This window comes from Crocuta crocuta, unplaced genomic scaffold (genome assembly GCF_008692635.1).
Source record: "Crocuta crocuta isolate KB4526 unplaced genomic scaffold, BGI_CrCroc_1.0 scaffold118, whole genome shotgun sequence".
Taxonomy (NCBI): domain Eukaryota; kingdom Metazoa; phylum Chordata; class Mammalia; order Carnivora; family Hyaenidae; genus Crocuta; species Crocuta crocuta.
Window position 1 is genome coordinate 10,807,778 of NW_027551558.1, and position 19,794 is coordinate 10,827,571.

The 19,794-nt window shown below is 36.7% G+C and overlaps 1 protein-coding gene across 4 annotated transcripts in view; it reads right to left on the reverse strand.

Annotated features, from left to right (window-relative positions):
• The window catches only part of PREPL (prolyl endopeptidase like), an 82,761-nt gene that overhangs the window by 38,706 nt on the left and 24,261 nt on the right, over window positions 1-19,794 (reverse strand). For all 4 annotated transcript variants that reach the window (XR_013331348.1, XR_013331347.1, XM_077749204.1 and 1 more), the window contains 2 exons: window positions 9,056-9,272; window positions 8,300-8,485 (listed from right to left, as the gene is read on the reverse strand). Coding sequence is in view for 2 of the 4 variants with exons in the window: in XM_077749204.1 (XP_077605330.1) it covers window positions 8,300-8,485; window positions 9,056-9,272 (403 nt within the window). In the remaining 2 variants the exon portion in view is untranslated. The remainder of the gene's footprint in view (window positions 1-8,299; window positions 8,486-9,055; window positions 9,273-19,794) is intronic.

Below are 19,794 nucleotides of genomic sequence, written 5' to 3' on the forward strand. Positions count from 1 at the left end.
ACATGAATGACCAATAAAATAAGGAAAAATTATAGGAAAATGGTTTATCAGGACTCTGGATTTATATGAAATCTCCTTTAATAAAGACGTTTATTTTGGGTATAGACTTGGGTGGTGAGTAGTAAAATGGTTAAGAATAAGAGCAAATCAAGTAATAATTCCAGAACCCAGCAACATCTCCAGATCTCCACTCTCCTAGAACATGAAATCTTGCTCTGGTGTTTTTTTTAATGATTTACCCACCAGCCCTTCCCCTGCTGCCTGGACAGCTGCAGTGATGACAGTCGTCATTCCAGGGCTACAAACTGGCTCAGCAGCACTAAAGCATTTACAATCTGTTTCTAACTTTAGCTCCCAGGCTAACTGTTGTGCAGAACAAAACCTTTCCTGGCACATCCACTCTGAGAACCTCACAGCTACAATGATTAGGATTCTTAACTTTAAGAAAAAAGGAATCAAAGTTTATTCTCTCAGAGCAGCAGGGTCCAGTTTCAAGCCAGCCACTGACATCCCTCTTACACCTTTCAAAGAACTCTGGTAAGCAGGCTGGTAGAATGTAAGAAATGGTACTGAGAGTCAGAACATGAAAAGAAAATTGCCTTTCCTTTCCTGAGTAACTGTAGAAAGAAAATGAGAGGTCCTGGCACAGCAATGTCACTGGCTGGCATTATTCAAAAAGGGTAGGTGGGGGCTATGTGCATAAACAGTACACCATCTAACCTGTAGAAACTATAGCCAAAGAATTTATGTTCACAGAGCATATGTCTTACAATTAGTCCAAAGACTCTATCTTTCTGAAACACTCTAAGGATATATATTCAAAATATCTCTCAAACAGAGTTCCTAATTTACTGTCCTCAGATTGAGGATTATGTTCACGGATAATCTGTCTACTTAAGTGAAAGCCATAAAACCAGAAAGAAGCATGTGACATTTCAAAGTTGTGAAGTCTGGAAGCATAAATGGGAGTGAGCAAATGGAGACCTTACTGGGGAAAAAGCACCAGTGCTACTCACTACTAGTGGTGCAAACAGGTCTCAGAAAGACGGTACAGGGTGTCTAAGTCCACAGAGGCACAAGTTTTTCTGTCCTTTAGTTTCCATGAAATAAAGAATACAGAATCTAAAAAAACAGTAGAATAGATCAATGAAATTAAGAGTTGGTTTTTTTGAGAAAATAAACAAAATTGATAAGCCTCTAGCGAGGCTTCTCAAAGAGAGAGGACCAAATAGATAAAATCATGAACGAAAATGTATTTATTACAGCCAATCCCTCAGAAATACAAGCAATTATCAGGCAATACTATGAAAAATTATATGCCAACAAACTGGACAACATGGAAGAAATGGACAAATTCCTAAACACCCACACACTACCAAAACTCAAACAAGAAGAAATAGAAAATTTGAACAGACCCATAACTAGTGAAGAAATTGAATCAGTTATCAAAAATCTCCCAACAAATACAAGTCCTGGACCAGATGGCTTCCCTGGGGAATTCTACCAGACATTTAGAACAGAGTTAATACCTATCTTTCTCAAGCTGTTCCAAAAAACTAAATGGAAGGGAAACTTCCAGACTCATTCTACAAAGCCAGCATCACTTTGATTCCCAAACCAGGCAGAAACCCAGCAAAAAAAAGAGAACCACAGGCCAGTATCCCTGATGAATATGGACACGAAATTTCTCAACAAGATACCAGCAAATCGAATTCAACAGCATATAAAAATAATTATTCACCATGATGAAGTGGGATTCATTCCAGGGTTGCAGAGCTGGTTCAACATTCGCAAATCAATCAATGTGATACATCACATTAACAAAAGAAAAGAACCATACAATCCTGTCAATAGATGCAGAAAAAGCATTTGGAAAATACAGCATCCTTTCTTAATAAAAACCCTGGAGAAAGTTGGGATGGGAGGAACCTACTGAAACATTATAAAAGCCCACAGCTCATATCATCCTCAATAGGGAAGAACTGAGAGCTTTCTCCCTGAGATCAGGAACACGACAGGGATGTCCACACTCATCATTGTTGTTTAACATGGTGTTGGAGGTCCTAGCATCAGCAATCAGACAACAAAATGAAATAAAAAGCATCAGAATTGGCAAAGATGAAGTCAGGCTTTCACTTTTCACAGATGACATCATACTCTACATGGAAAACCTGACAGACTCCACCAAAAGTCTGCTTCTAGAACTGATCCATGAATTCAGCAAAGTTGCAGGGTACAAAAATCAATGTACAGAAATTGGGTGCATTTTTATACACTAATAATGAAACAACAGAAAGAGAAATAAAGAAACTGATCCCATTCACAAGTGCACCAAGCACCATAATATACAGAGGAATAAACCTAACCAAGGATATAGACAATCTGTATACTGAAACTATAGAAAACTTATGAAGGAAATTGAAGAAGACACAATTGAAGAAATAGAAAAACATTCCATGCTCATGGATTGGAAGAATAAATATTGTTAAAATGTCAATACTACCCAAAGCAATCTACACATTCACTGCAAGCCCAATCAAAATTGCACCAGCATTCTTCTCAAAGCTAAACTATCCTAAAATCTCTGTGCCTGAAGGAGAATTTCAAGCAATGATCATAAGGATACTCACTGGACTTGAGAAAAGAATTGTGGGTATCAGTGAAACTATTAGCACAGATAAAGAATAACATAGCAGAGATAAAGGGTTCAATAAACAAGTAAGAAATATGCCTAATACAATGAATAGCAGGCGGGAAGAAGCAGAGGAATAAATTAATCACCTAGCAGACAGAGTAATGGAAAGTAATCAAGCTGAACAAAAGAGAGAAAAAAGAATTATGAAAAATAAGAATAGACTTAAGAGAACTCAGTGACTCCATCAAACATAACAACAGTTGTATTCTAGGAGTCCCATAAGAAGAAGAGAGAGAAAAGGGGACAGAGAATTTATTTGAAGAAGTCTTCTCTAATCTGGAGATGGAAAGAGATCTCCAGATCCAGGATGCACAGAGAACCACCCCCCTTCCCCTGAATAAAAATCAAAAGCAGACCCATACCAAGACACATTGTAATTAAAATGCAAAATATATTGATAAAAAATACTAAAGAAAAAAAGTAGCAAGACAAGGGGCACCTGGGTGGCTCAGTTGGTTAAGTGTCAGACTTTAGCTTACGTCATGATCTCATGGTTCATGGGTTCATTGGTTCAAACCCGACATCAGATTCTGTGCTGACAGCTCAGGGCCTGAAGTCTGCTTTGGATACTGTGTCTCCCTCTCTTTCTCTCTACCCCTTCCCCCCTTGCACGCTCTCTCTCTCTCAAAAATAAATAAACCTTAAAAAAATTTTATAAAAAATAGCAGGACAAAAGACAGTTATATATAAAGGAAACCCATAAGGCTATCAGTGGGCTTTTCAGCAGAAACTTTCCAAGCTAGAAAAGAGTGGCATGACGTATAAAAAATGCTGAATAGGAAAAACTTGCCGCCAAGAAAACTATATCCAAGAAGGCTATGACTCAGAATAGAAGGAAATAAAAGAGTTTCCCAAACAAAAACTAAAGGAGTTCATGACCATAAAACCAGCCCTGCAAGAAATATTAAATGGGATTCTCTGAGTGGAAAGACCAAAAATGATAGTATAAAGGTAGGAAACACAAAACTACTAAAAATGAATATTTCTATAAAAAATCATTTAAGGAACTCACAAAATAAAATGATGTAAAATATGACACCATATATCTAAAACTTGGGTGGGGGAGGAGTAAAGAATGGGTTCAAACTTAAGCCACAATCAACTTAATATAGACTTCTGCTATATGCAGAAAAGGCTATATAAATACCTAATGGTAATCACAAATCAAAAACTATTAATAAGTATGCAAAGAATAAAGAGAAAGAAATCCAAATATATCACTAAAGAAAACCAGCAAACCCTGAAAGAAAGAGGAGAAAGGATCAGAGAAAAACTTAAGAAACCACTATAAAATAAGTAATAAAATGGCAAAAAATACATACCTATCAATGATTACTTTAAATATAAATGAACTAAATGCTCTAATCAAAAGACACAGGGTGACAGAATGAATAAAGAACAAGACCCATCAGATGCTACCTACAGCAAACTCATTTTCGATCTCAAAACACATGTAGATTGAAAGTGAGAGAATGGAGAAACATTGATCATGCAAATGGATGTCAAAGAAAAGCTTGTGTAGGAAGTACTGATATCAGACAAAATCAATTTTAAAACAAAGACTGTAATAAGAGACAAAGAAGGACACTATATAATCACAAAGGGGACAACAAAGGAAGATATAATAATTATAAAATATATGCACCCAACACAAAAGGACCCAAATACATAAAACAGTTAATAAGAAACATAAAGGAACTAATCGGTGATAATACAACAACAGTAGGGACTTTCACATCTCACTTAACATCAACAGATGAACTAAACAGAAAATCAACAAGGAAACAATGGCTTTGAATGATGCACTGGATCAAATGGATTTAACAGATATATTCAGACTATTCCATCCTAAAACAGCAGAATACACATTTTTTTTTTTTTCAAGTGCACCTGGAACATTCATCTCTTATTAGGCCACAAAACAATCCTCAACAAATTTAAAAAGATCAGTTATACCATGCATCTTTTCTGACTACAGCACTATGAAACTAGAAGAAAAAAATCTATAAGAAAAAAATCTGGAAAGACCACAAATACATGGAGGTTAAATAACATGCTCCTAAACAATGAATGAGTCAACCAGGAAATAAAAGAAATAAAAAAGTACATGGCAACAAATGAAAATGAACACACAATGGTTCAAAACCTTTGGGATGCAGCAAAAGTGGTTCTAAGAGGGAAATTTATAGCAATATAGACCTATAGTAAGAAGCAAGAAATATCTCAATAATCTAATCTCACACCTAAAGGAGCTAGAAAAAGAAGAACAACAACAAAAAACTAAAACCAGCAGAAGGAAGGAAGTAATAAAGATTAGAGCAGAAATAAGTGATATAGAAACTAAAAACAAAACAAAACGACTATAATAGAACAGATCAATGAAATGAGGAGCTGTTTCTTTGGAAAAAAAAAAAAAGTAAATAAAGTTGATAAACCTCTAGCCAGACTTCTCAAGAAAAAAATAGAAAGGACTAAAGAAATACAATTACAGAGGCGCCTGGGTGGCTTAGTCGGTTAAGCGTCCGACTTTCGCTTAGGTCATGATCTCGCAGTTCGTGGGTTCGAGCCCCGCGTCAGGCTCTGTGCTGACTGCCAGCTCAGAGCCTGGAGCCTGTTTCAATCTGTGACTCCCTCTCTCTCTGACCCTCCCCTGCTCACGCTGTCTCTCTCTCTCTCTCCTAGAAATAATAAAAAACATTAAAAAAAATTAAAACAAACAAACAGAAAACCTCCAAATTCATTCTATGAAGCCAGCATTATTCAGATACCAAAACCACACAAAGACACCACAAAAAAAGGACCTACAGACCAATATCCCTAATGAACATAGATGTAAAAATCCTCAACAAAATACTAGCAAACTGAATCCAACAATACATTAAAAACATCATTCACCATGACCAAGTGGGATTTATTCTTGGGTTGCAAGAATGGTTCAATATTCGCAAATCAATCAGTGTAACAAACCACATCAGTAGAAGAATCACATGATCATTTTAGTAGATGCAGAAAAAAACATCTACTCAAGATAAAAAAAAAAAAAAAAGAACCCCTCAACAAAGTAGGTTTAGAAGAAACATGGCTCAACATAAAAAAGGCCCTTTATTAAAATTCCACAAGTAACATCATCCTAACTGGGGAAAAACCTAGAGCCTTTCCTTACGGTCAGGAACAAATCAGGATGTCCACTCTCACCACTTTTATTCAATAGAGTTCTGGAAGTCCTAGCCACAGCACTCAGATAACAAAAAGAAATAAAAGGCATCCAAATCGGTAAGGAAAAAGTAAAATTTTCACAATTTGGAGATGACATGATACTAGAAATAGAAAACTTGAAAGACTCCACCAAAAGGCTGCTGGAACTGAGAAATGAGTTCATGAAAGTTGCAGGATACAAAATCAATCTACAGAAATGTGTTGCATTTCTATACACCAATAATGAAGCAGCAGAAAATCAAGAAAATAATCCAATTTACAACTACACCAAAAATAGTAAGATACCTAGGAATAAACCTAAAGAGGTGAAGTGTCTAGACTCTATAAACTATAAATTATAACATTGATGAAAGAAATTAGAGATGACACAAATGGAAAGATATTTCATGCTCATGGATTGGAAAAAAATATTGTTGAAATGTCTATACTATCCAAAGCAATCTATACATTTAATGCAATCTCTATCAAAATACTAACAGCACTTTTCACCGAACTAGAAAAAACAATCCTCAAATCTGTATGGAACCATAAAAAGCTTCAAATAGCCAACACAATCTTGAAAAAGAAAAGCAAAGCTGGAGGCATCACAAATCTGGATTTCAAGTTATATCACAAAGCTTCAGTGATCTAAACAGTAGATACTGGCACAAAAATAGACATATAGATCAACAGAACAGAAAATAAAACCAGAAACAAACCCACAACTATACGATAAATTAATGTTTGACAAAGCAGGAAATGATATCCAATGGGAAAAAGACAGTCTTTTCAACAAATGGTGTTGGGAAAACTGTACACAGCATGCAAAATAATGACACTGGACCACCTTTTTACACCGTACACAAAAACAAATTCAAAATTGATTTAAGACCTAGATGTGAGACCTGAAACCATAGATATTCTAGAAGAGAGCACAGGAGGTCAAGTTTTCTGACACTGGCCAGAGCAACTTTTTTCTAGACAAGGGAAGGGAAATAAAAAGCGAAAATAAACCAAAGGAAACAGCAAAACTAAAAGGCAACCTACAGAATGGGAGAAGCTATTTGCAAATTATATATCTGACAAAGGGTTAAAATGATATAGCTGATAAAGGGACAGTATCTAGAGTATATATAGAACTTGGGGAGCTGGCTCAGCCAGTGAAGTGTTCAACTCTTGATTCTGGCTCAGATCTTGCAGTTGTCAGATTGGCCCCAGTGACAGACTCTTCGCTGAGCAAGGAGCCTGCTTGGGATTCTCTCTCTCTGTCCCTCCCCCTGCTCGTACTCTCTCACTCACTCTCAAAATAAGTTTTAAGCGTAAAAAAAAAAAGCAATGATTTCAATTATTTGGGATAAAAATCTAACCAAACAAGATGCTCAAATGGCATTTCTCTCTCCACTTGGGCTAGGCTCCCAAGCTAGGTATAAGTGGTAAACTGGTTTAACGACTCTTTCCAATATCAAATAAAATGGAGGCCTTTCCCCTCCCTTTAGCACCTGTTATCTAAACTACATGTTAATGCTGCTTTAAAACTGGGCTGTAAGGCTGGCATTCACCAATTTTAACAAGTTCACTTGTGGAGGCAGATTATCGTTCTCAGCAATCTCAGCAAGTCAGCCTGCCAGGCAAATATGCCACCATCCCAGCAGTGCTGCAGAGGAGACCTCTGCCACCCCGTACTGAAAGAGACCAAAGGTTTCTTGGCCACTGCGCCCCCCTCCCCTCCCACCTGCCACAGGTAAGAAAACTAACAAAAAGAAGATGGTGTTTCTTCCAAGGCAGAAATATGGTGGGCATGCCTACTTATCCCCAGACGGGGTCTGGGACAGGGGGGGCAGCAGCAGCGGAGTAGGCACTAGCCAGCAAGCTGGCCTGAGTGAATAGTACACCTAAAGATGTAGAGATGTAGGGCATATAGGGATATATAGAAAGAGAATATGACACTGGACTCTACTTTCCAAGTTCATGCTGTAAGACAGTATTTTAACAGTTTATTAGAAAGCAAGGTCCTCTAAATAAGTTTAAAATAAATCTCCTAGGGGCGCCTGGGTGGCTTAGTCGGTTAAGCGTCTGACTTTCGCTTAGGTCATGATCTCGCGGTTCGTGGGTTCGAGCCCCGCGTCGGGCTCTGTGCTGACTGCCAGCTCAGAGCCTGGAGCCTATTTCAGAGTCTGTGTCTCCCTCTCTCTCTGACCCTCCCCTGCTCACGCTCTCTCTCTCTCTCCTAGAAATAAATAAAAAATATTAAAAAAAAATCTCCTAAACATGAGAAGACCCAGTATACCAAGTTTCACTGAAATTAAATTCAAGAGATAGTACCTTGCTATTACTCGAAATGTGATGTCCTGTGACACTGAACTGGGTGTATTTTGATTGACCGTACTGTTTTTGGAGAAATAAACATACCTTCAGAGACCGAACCGAGTCATCAGCCAGACCAATCACATTAACGTAAAGTAGATTGCTGTGCTTCAGGAATAGAACGCAGTGGTCCTTAAACATGTCCAAGTCTATAACTTTGGTATTTCTCTTCATTGTGAAAAATAAATCCCAATTCATAATAGCAGGGCTATCAGCTGCTGTTCTCATGAGCTGTGTGGAACAAAGTCAGAAGAGATCTGGGTAACAGCATGCGGTAACTACAGCATCCAGGAAAGCCAGAGAAAGCACCAGGGCTGCAGTGTGACCGTCACCAAGTGAATGAGGCCAGGCTAGCCTGCTGTGCGGTGAGACAGCATGGCCCAGTGCTTACCTCACAGCGAACCAGTGGCTGGCTGAGTGAAGGCATTTGGCAGCCAGCATTAAGGAGCCCGCTGGGACCAGCAGAACTGCCTCGCTGAGATCAATCCAAATTGCTAACATACAAAGCCATGAATTTATAAAAGTTTGTTCTTTCAAATCACTAAGTTTGGCTTTCATAACTGATATAATCAGGATAATGTAGGTTTCATCTACCAACTTTTTTAGGCACAATTACAGCATGTAGAGGCATCATAGCTAAAGGAAGAGCAATGGGATTGGTTATGCATGGGAAGGTAGCATCAATTTCTACAGTTTACCAAAAGTCTACAGAACAGTTAACTCTTAGAGCAAGGAATGTTGTTGATGGAAGTGTGATACTTTTGAACAAACCATATACGGACAAGGAGAATCCAGGATTACCTTGAATTCTGTAGGCTCGCCAACATTTGTGAGAATGTACAATTCGTCATCTCTGTGTTCAACATAGTAAAGGACGCCATGTATTCGCTTCTGGATAAGTACTGGCGGGTCCCAAGGGCTTAGGCCATCTATCAACCACACTTCCGAAGTAGTCTTGTTCATAATATTTATGGTTAGGAAACGACTGTCTTTCGTAAGATAAAGAAAAACAAAGTAGCTGTGTGCACACACACGAAGACAGAGAAAGAGAGAGAGAGAGGAAAATACAATAAATTTCAATGGCATGTGCTACCTTAATGACAATATTTCACTGCCTGCTGTACATATGTTGATTGATAATGCAGGCAGAAAATAAAAACTTCTCTGTGAATACTGCCTGTAAATTAAAAAAAAAAAAAGCCCTAGCTATTATTTTTCTCATTTCCCCCACAAAGTATTCAAAGTAATCTTTTCTCTAACATCTTATTATGAACATTTTTCAAAACTACAGAAGTTGAACATGTCAGGTGAATACCCATACACCCACCACAGAGATTCAATTATTACCAATGTTTTGCTCTATGTCCTTTATTACATTATTTGCACATCCATCAATCCATCTTTATCTGAATGTATTTGAAGGTAAACAACAGATATCATCTCTCACTTAATGACATTAATAGATTATAGGCTTTTTAGTGGGAAGAGGAAATAAATTTCCTAGAGAGATATTTAATTGTAGAAAGAAGAGGGACACAGAATTTACTTTGTTCTTCCTCTGTATGCATGTTGGCTCCCCATCTCCCAGTTTTATAACAAAACAAAATAGAATAAAAACACAAATAGGAAGAAAAACCCTTGTAATCTCAACATATTTTAAAAATTAGCTATTTTAATTTTTCCTTCTCCTTTATTTGTATTTCATGCATGTATTTCATTTTTTAAAGTTTATTTAAATATTTATTTTGTGAGAGAGAGAGCACATGTGCATGAATGGTGGAGGGACAGAGAGAGAATCCCAAGCAGTCTCCACATTCAGCAGAGAGCCCAATGCGGGGCTCAATCTCATGACTGTGAGATCATGACCCGAACAGAAACCAAGAGTCAGATGCTTAATCAACTGAACCACCCAGGCACCTCAACATGTTATTTTCTTCTTTATGATTTTTTTAAAATAATGCTTTTCTCTTTACTTTTTTAAATGTTTTTAAAATTTATTTTGAGAGAGAAAGACTGCAAGTGGTGCGGGCAGAGAGAGGGAGACGCAGAATCTGAAGCAGGCTCCAGGCTCCAAGCTGTCAGCACAGTCTGATGCAGGACTCAAACCCATGAATTGTGATATCATGACCTCAGCCCAAGTTGGATGTTTAACTGACTGAGCCACCCAGTCACCCCTATGATTTTTTTCAGTGTTAAGTTATTTTGAGAGAACCTGCACATGAATGTGTGGGGGGGGGCGCGGGGGGAGGTGAGGAACAGAGCGTAGGAGAAGGGTGAGAATTCCAAGCAGGCTCTGACCTATCAGTGCAGAACCTAATGCGGAGCTCAAACTCATGAACCATGAGATCATGATCTGAGGTGGAAATCAAGAGTTGGACACCTAAGTAACTGAGCCATGCAAGCACCCCTATGTTTCATTTTTAAATTAAAAAACATCTGACTTTGGCTCTGGTCATGATCTCATGGTTTGTGAGTTTGAGCCCCACATCAGGCTCTCTACTGTCTGCACAGAGCCTGCTTCTGATCCTGTTTTCCTTTCTCTCTGCCCCTCCCCCGCTCACGTGTGCAAGCATGCTCTCTCAGAAATAAACTTAACAAAAATTAAATTTTTAAAAAATTACAGTTGATATACAATGTTATACCAGTTCAGATACGCGATATGGTGATCAGAGAACTCTACACATTCCTTAATGTTTACCACAGTAAATGCAGTCATCTGTCACCATACAACATTATTACAATATTATTGACCATATTTCCTATGCTGCACTTTTCAGCTCCATGACTTATCTTATTCATGTATGTGTTAAAATTGGTGTAAGTAAAATATAGATGCAATTTTGGATTCTGCATTTGTGACTTCATATAATGTCAGCATTCCCCTCACATTAATTACTGTCTTCTATGGTTATTTTAAAGAATGTTTCTTTACTTTGAAAGAGAGTATGTGCACACAAGTGGGGGAGGGGCAGAGAAAAGGAGAGAATCCCAGACTCCTTGCTGTCAGCGCAGCTCAATCTCACAAACCATGAAGATCGGAAATCAAGAGTTGAAATCAAGAGTTGAAGGAGCCAAAATCAAGAGTTGAACACTCTTAACTGAATGAACCACCCAGGCACCCCTATGATCATTATTTTTAATGGCTACCTAATATTCTATTAGGTTGAATTATTGTAATTCTTAAAACTTCAGATTTTAATGTTTCATTATAATAAAGAATAGGGAGCCTATTCATGAAGACAGTTCCCGCTCCTTCACCTTTACAATTATTTCCCTATGATAAATACTTATCCATTCCTTAAAAATGGAAATACTAATTTAATGATAAGCAGTATTTAAAAAAATTTTTTTATGTTTATTTTTGGGAGGGAGAGAGAGACAGAGCACAGCAGGGAAGGGGCAGAGAGAGACAGAATCTGAAGCAGGCTCTAGGCTGTCAGCACAAAGCTGGATGTGGGGCTCAAATCCATGAACTGTGAGATTATGACCTAAGGTGAAGTCAGATGTTTAACCAACTGAGTCACCCAGTATCCTGATAAGCAGTATTTTTAATGACTCTTGATATATATTATCAAATAATATGTTAATTCACCCTGACATACTGAATGGCTTTAAAGGTTATGCTTACAGATTTCCTAATTATAAAAATACTCCATACTGAAAATACTGAAAAACACAGAGAAGGATGATAAACCTGAATCTCCCTATACCAGAGATAAGCATGGCTAATAATTTTGGTAAAATTCCTTTTTATTGGACCGTATTACCATAGCTGTCAAATTTTATTTCTTCTATGAAATGTCTGTGTCCATTTTAACCTTGAAATTTATCTTAAATTATTAGTCTATAAATATCTTACAAATTAAGGATATTAATGTGTCCTTTTGCTGAAAACACTTCCCCCCAATTTGTCATCTGGAGTTTGTTTATAATGGTTTCTGACTTAAAAGCCCTAATATTTTAGGTAATCAAGAATACTGTCATGCCCTTTGTAATTTCTTCTATTGATTTAATGCTTTGCAAATATATTTTTCAAAATATTTATTTATTTATTTTGAGAGAGAAAGAGTGTGAACGGAGGAAGAACAGAGAGAAAGACACAAAATCTGAAATAGGCTCCAGGCTATGAGCTTTCAGCACAGAGCCTGAGGTGGGGCTTGAACCCACGAACTGTGAGATCACGTCTTGAGCTGAAATTGGATGCTTAACCGACTGAGCCACCCATGTGCCCTATTTTGGAAATATTTTAACCAAATTGAATAAAGTACTTATATTATCATCTATGTTTTTTTTGGTAGTTTTATTTTTATCAATTGATTCTTTAAATCTTTTAGGAATATATGCTGATGTATGAAGTGATGAAAATTATTTTTCTACAGCATTAAAGAATAATGCCCATTCATTTTTCATTGGTCTGTGATGCCTTCTACATAAGTTTAAATATGTATTAAGTTTTAGAGTTATCTATTCTGGTCTCTATTACTTGTCTGTCAGTTTGTAATAACTATTGTAGCTTAATGTGTTTTAATATATGGTTGTAGGACAAATTCCTTACTCTAATTTGCTCTGTAATTTCAACACTATCTTTGCTATTTTCAATACTTTACTTTTTAATCTATTTATTTTTGTTTGATGATGACACAAGTAATCAAAAGATAAATTACTTGGTAGATATGTAGTTACAGTTAAGTCAGAATACAACTGGTTCTATAGAAAAAAGTTTCTTAGAAAGAGAAGATAAGTCATGGTAACCACAGAGCAAAAACCTACAATAGATACACAAAAGGTAAAGAGAAGGGATTCAAACCAGAGCAATATGGAAAATCATAAATTCACAAAGGTAGACAGCAAGAGAGGAATAGCCAGCAAACATTAATAAGATGGCATCAGTAAGTACTTACCTATAATAAATTACTCTAAGTGTAAATGGATTAAATTCTCCAATGAAATGGCGCAGAATGGCTGAATGGATAGAAAACAAGACCCAGCTATATACTGCCTATAAGAGATTCACTTCAGCTTCAAGGACACACACAGGCTCAAGATGAAGGGATGTAAAAAGAAATTTCATGTAAGTGGAAACCAAAAGAGTGCAGGAATAGCGATACTAATGTCAAAGAAACTCAAAACCTCAACTCAAAAGCTGTAATAAAGGCCATTATATAATGATAACTGGGTCAGCTCATCAAGAGAATACAATTGTACATATATACAGACACCTTGGAGATATGGGTAGGTTCCAGAACCACTGGAAAAGTGAGTCAAATGAATTTTTTGGTTTTCCAGTACAGATAAAAGTTATGTTTACGCTATACTGTAGACTGTTAAGTGTACAACAGCATTATGTCTAAAAACACAATGTACATAGCTTAATAAAAAATACTGCTAAAAAATACTCACCATTATCTTAACTTTCAGGGACTTATAATCACTGATCACAGATCACCATAAACAAATAACAATGAAAAAGTTTGAAATGGTGTGATAATTACTAAAATGTGACAGAGACATGAAGTGAGCAAGTGCTGTTGAAAAAATAGTGCCAACAGACTTGCTTCAATATGTAAAAAAAAAAAGAAAAAAAGCAGTCTGCAAAGTGCAATAAAACAAGATATGTCTGTATGCACTCAACATCAGAGCACCTGATTTGAAGGAAAAATAAACAACACAATAATAGTAGGGGACATTAACAACTCACTTTCAGCAATGAAGAGATTATTCAGGCAGAAAATCAATTTAAAAAATTGGACTTGAACTACTTATACTTTAGACAAAATGGATGAAACAGACGTATATAGACCATTCAGTAGCAGCTGAATACATCTCAAGTGCACAAGAAGCATTCTCTGGGGTATACCATATGTTAGGTCACACAACAATTAGCAAATTTAAGAAGACTGAAATCATACCAAATATCTTGTCCAATCATAATAGTCATCATTAAGAGGAAATCTGGAAAATTCACAAATATAAGGAAATAAACAACATAGCACTAAGTAAGCAATAGGTAAAAAAAATCAAAATCAAAAATATCTTGAAACAAATCAAAATAGAAATAAAACATAGTAAAACTAAGGGGATACAGCAAAAGTACTTCTAAGAAGGAAGCTGATGGGATACATGTTTATATTAAAATTATTTCAAATAAGGGCGCCTGGTTGCCTAGTCAGTAGACCATGCAACTCTTTTTTTTTTTAATTTTTTTTTTTAAATGTTTTATTTATTTCTAGGCGAGAGAGAGAGAAACAGCATGAGCAGGGGAGGGTCAGAGAGAGAGGGAGTCACAGACTGAAACAGGATCCAGGCTCTGAGCTGGCAGTCAGCACAGAGCCCGACGCGGGGCCCGAACCCACGAACCACGAGATCATGACCTAAGTGAAAGTCGGGTGCTCAACCGACTAAGCCACCCAGGTGAGACCATGCAACTCTTAATCTCAGGGTCACGAGTTTAAGCCCATGTTGGGGGTGGAGCTTACTTAAAAAATACAAAGGGGTGCCTGAGTGGCTCAGTCAGTTAAGCATCCAACTCTTGATTTTGGCTCAGGTCATGACCTCACAGTTTGTGAATTTGAGCCCTGAGGTGGGCTCTGTGTGGACAGTGTGGAGCCTGCTTGGGATTCTCTCCGTCCCTTTCTTTCTACCCTTCCCCCGCTAACATGCACACCCACACACACTCTATCTAAACTTAAGAAAAAAAAAAAAAAAGGACTATCTCAAATAACCTATGTTATGCCTCAAAAAACTAGAAAAAGAAAAAATAAGCCCAAAGTTAGCAGAAGGAAGGAAATAATAAGATCAGAGAAAAATAAATTAAGGAGACCAGAAAAAAAATAGAAAGATCAACAAAACTAATAGCTGTTTTTTGAAAAGATAAAATTGAGAAACTTAGAGAAACTAAGAATAAAAGAGGATTCAAAATTGGGAAGGGAGGAGGACACATTACATTTGATACAACAGACACAAAAAGGAGTATAAAGTTACTATGAAAATTATATACTCTAGAAGAGTATATATTATAACAAATTAAACTCTAGAAGAAATGAATAAATTCCTAGAAACATACAACCTACCAAGACTGAATCATGAAGAAATAGGAAGTCTGAACAGACTATTAATAGAGTAAGGAGATTGAATCAGTAATCAACAATTTTGCAGCAAAGAAAAGCCCAGGACCAGATGGACTCACTGGTAAAATCTACCAAATATTTAAAGAATTAGCACCAATACTTCCCAAACTCTTCCCAAAAACTGAAAAGAAGGGAACACTTCCAAACTCATTTTATCAGGCCATGGTGAATATTGGTACAAAAATACTCAATGAAATATTACCAAACTTAATTTAGTAGCACACTAAAAAGATTATTCATCATAATCAATTAAGATTAACTCGAGATATAAAAATGGTTCAACATATGCAAATCAATAAATGTGATACATTAATTGAACGAAAGGAAAAAAAATCACACGATTGTCTCAATATAGAAAAAGCATTCGTAAAAATTGAACATCCATTCATGATACAAACTCTCAACAACTGGACATGAAATGAACGTTACTCAACATTATAAAGGCCGTGTATGACAAGCCCACAGATCACATCACATTCTGTGGTGAAAAGCTGAATGGTTTTCCTCTCAGATCAGTAACAACACAGGATGGTCATCCTTCTTACCCCTAATCAACATAGAGATGGCAGTCTTAGCCAGGACAATCAAGCAAGAAAAAGAAATAAAAAACATCCAAATCAGAAAGGATTTGTAGGTGACATGATTTTACATATGGGAAACCTTAAGTATTTCATCAAAAAACTGTCAGAATTAACCAACAAATTCAGTAAAATTGCAGGGTGTAAAATCAACATATAGATATCAGTTGTTTAGATATACTAACAACGAAATATTTGAATAAGAAACACACATAACTATCCCATTTAAAATAGTATCAAAAGCAAATATAGTTCTTAGGAATATATTTAATCAAGGAGGGGGGAAAAGATGTGTACGTTGGAAACTTAATGACTTTGATGAAAGAAAATAAAGACAACACAAATAAATGGAAAGATACAGCATATTCATGACTTGGAAGAATGAGTATCATTAAGATGCCCACACTACTCAAAGCCATCTAAATACTGCATGCAATCCTTACCAAAATTCTAATGTCATTTTTTAACAGAAATAGAAAAATCCCAAAATTTGTATAGATCCAAAAAGATCTACAGTAGCCAAAGCTACACTGAGAAAGAAGAACAAAGTAAAACGCATCACGCTGTCTGACCTCAAACTATATTACAAGGCCATATAATCAGAACACTATGGTACTGGCATAAAAACAGACATGCATGGGGTGCCTGGGTAGCTCAATTGGTTAAGTGTCTGACTTCAGCTCAAGTCATGATCTTGCAGTCTGTGATTTTGAGCCCTGTCTTGAGCTCTATACGGACAGCTCAGAGCCAGGAGCTGGCTTCGGATTATCTACCTCTTTCTCTCTTGCCCTCACCTGCTTGGACACGGTGTCTCTCTCTCAAAAGTAAATAAACATAAAAAAAAAAAAAAAGACGTGGACCACTGAAACAGAACTGAGAGCACAGAAACAAACCTTTGAGTATACGGCCAACTAATATTTGATACGGGAACCAAGAATACTCAAAAGGGAAAGGAAAATCTCCTCAATAAACTGTGCTGAGAAAACTGGATAATCACACGCTATGAAATTGCTATGCTAATGAAACTGACCTCTAATCTTAACTCTATTCACAAAAATTAACCTGAAATGGATTAAAAACTTAAACATAAGTCCTGAAACCATATAACTCCTAGAAGAAAATGTAACGAAAAGGCTCCCTGACATAGTTCTTGGCAATTATTTTTTATGACACCAAAAGTATAGATAAATATGTGGGACTATATCAAAGTAATAAACTTCTACACAGCAAATTAAATAATCAATAAAATGAAAAGGCAACCAATGGAGTGGGATAAAATTATTTCCAAACCATCTATCTGATAATGGGTTAACAGCCAAAATATATAAGGAACTCCTATAACTTAAAAGGAAAAAAAAAATCTGATTTAAAAATGGGCCAAAGACCTGAACAGACCACATGAAAAGATGCTCAACATCACTAATCATAGGCAAATGCAAATAAAAACCATGGTATCACTTCACATTTGTTAGAATAGCTATTATCAAAAAGTGGTAACAAATGTTAATAAAGATGTAGAGAAAAGGAAACCCTTGTGTACTATTGTTAAGAATGTAAATTGATAACAGCTATTATGGACAAAAAATGTAGGTTCTTCAAAAAATTAAAGAAACTACCATAGGATTCAATGATCCTACTTCTGGGCACATATATACAGGAAGTGGAATCTGGATCATAAAGAGACATCTGGGGGCGCCTGGGTGGCTCAGTCGGTTAAGCATCTGACTTCGGCTCAGGTCATGATCTCACGGTTCATGGGTTTGAGCCCTGTGTCAGGCTCTGTGCTGACAGCTCAGAACCTGTAGCCTGTTTTGGATTCTGTGTCTCCCTCTCTCTCTGACCCTCCTCTGCTCAGGCTGTCTCTCTCACTCTCTCAGAAATAAAACATTAAAAAATGTATTAAAAAAATTAAAGAGACATCTGCACTCCCAAGTTCATTGTAGTATTAACAACAGCCAAGATAAGGAAACAACGTCCATGTCAACTGATGAATAATAAAGAATACAACACACACACACACACACACACACTACACAGAGTGGAGTATTATTTCACCACAAGAAAAGGGAGATCCTGTCATTTTTCAACAGTAGGATGTATCTTGAGGGCATCATGCTACTACGTCAGACAGAAAAAGATTAATACTGTATGATGTCATCTACATGTGGAATCTATAAAAGCTAAACTTACAGAAACAGAGTAGTAGAATGGTGGCTGTCAGGGGCTGAGAACTGGCTGAAATGCGGAAATAATGGAAAAAAAGAGTACATACTTTCAGTTATAGAAGATGAACAAGCTTTGAGGATCGGGTGTTCAGAATGAGGAGTATAGTTAACAATACAGTATTAATATACTTAAAAGTTGTCTTGACAATATATTTTATTTATTTATTAATTTTTCATATTTATTTATTTATTTATTTCTGAGAGACAGAGCACAGTGGGAGAGGGGCAGAGAGAGAATGAGACACAGAATCCAAAGCAGGCTCCACGCTCTGAGCTTCAGCACAGAGCCTGACGCTGGACTCAAACTCACAAGCTACAGGATCATGACCTGAGCCGAAGTCAGATGCTTAAGTGACTAAGCCACCCAGGTACCCTCGGCAGTATATTTTAAATGTTCCCACCATACACAAAAAAAGTGGTAATCTGTGAGGTGATTGAGATATTAACAAAACTTTCGTTATTCATTTTTGTAACAGGTATATGTACAAAATCACGACATACACCTTACACCTAACATGTTATATATATAACCTATATTTTAATAAAGTTGAAAAATAAATCTTAAAAAAAATGCATGTGTGCACTGACAAAGAAAGCTCTAGAATGATACCAAATTAATTTCAATTCAGAAAGAGAGACAAGACAAAAAACGTAAACAGCTAACCCCAATCTGTTTTCCCATTCATTTCAATTGGTATTTATTAAAAAATTTTTAATTGTTTTTTTCGAGAGTGTGCAAGTGGGGGAGTGGGGCAGAGGGAGAAAAAGAATCTCAAGCAGGCCCTACACTCAGTGTAGAGTCTGATGTGTGGCTTGATCCCATGACCGTGGGATCATGACCTGACCTGAAATCAAGAGTCAGATGTTCAACTGACTGAGCCACACAGGTGCTCCCAATTGATATTTATTTTTTAAACTTAAAATATAACTTACCTCTGATTATGAGAATAATCATGCTTACTCTGAAAAATAAGCTGAAATCATACTATATATTCATTTTTTTTCACCCAGCAGATAATACATTTTTGCATTAGTTTTAATTTATAATTTAGTAGCAATATATACTTTTTTTCCGAGTACAGGTGACATGCAATGTTACATCACTTTCAGGTGTACAACATAGTGATCTGACAAGTTTATATATTATGCTATACTTATTATAGGGCAACACATACTTTAAATTGTGCTATATCCTGCTAAGAATTCAACAGTTAAAAGGTACTCAGTCATCACTGGTCTACGGTTTTAGCTTGAAAGGGAGAAATTGACTGAAGTGTGCCACTTAAATTTTTTTTTAATGTTTTATTTCTTTCCGAGAGAGAAAGAGACAACGTGAGCAGGGGAGGGTCAAAGAGAGAGGGAGACACAGAATCTGAAACAGACTCCAGGCTCTGAGCTAGCTGTCAGCACAGAGCCCGATGTGGGGCTCAAACCCATGAACTGTGAGATCATGACCTGAGCCGAAGTCAGATGCTTAACCGACTGAACCACCCAGGCACCCCAGTGTACCATTCAATTAACAGGCATAGATGAATGGCAATAATACAGGCCTGCTACCCTACTTATCAATAAAGATGCAAAGGTGGAAGTGATTCAGTCTCTGTTCATTA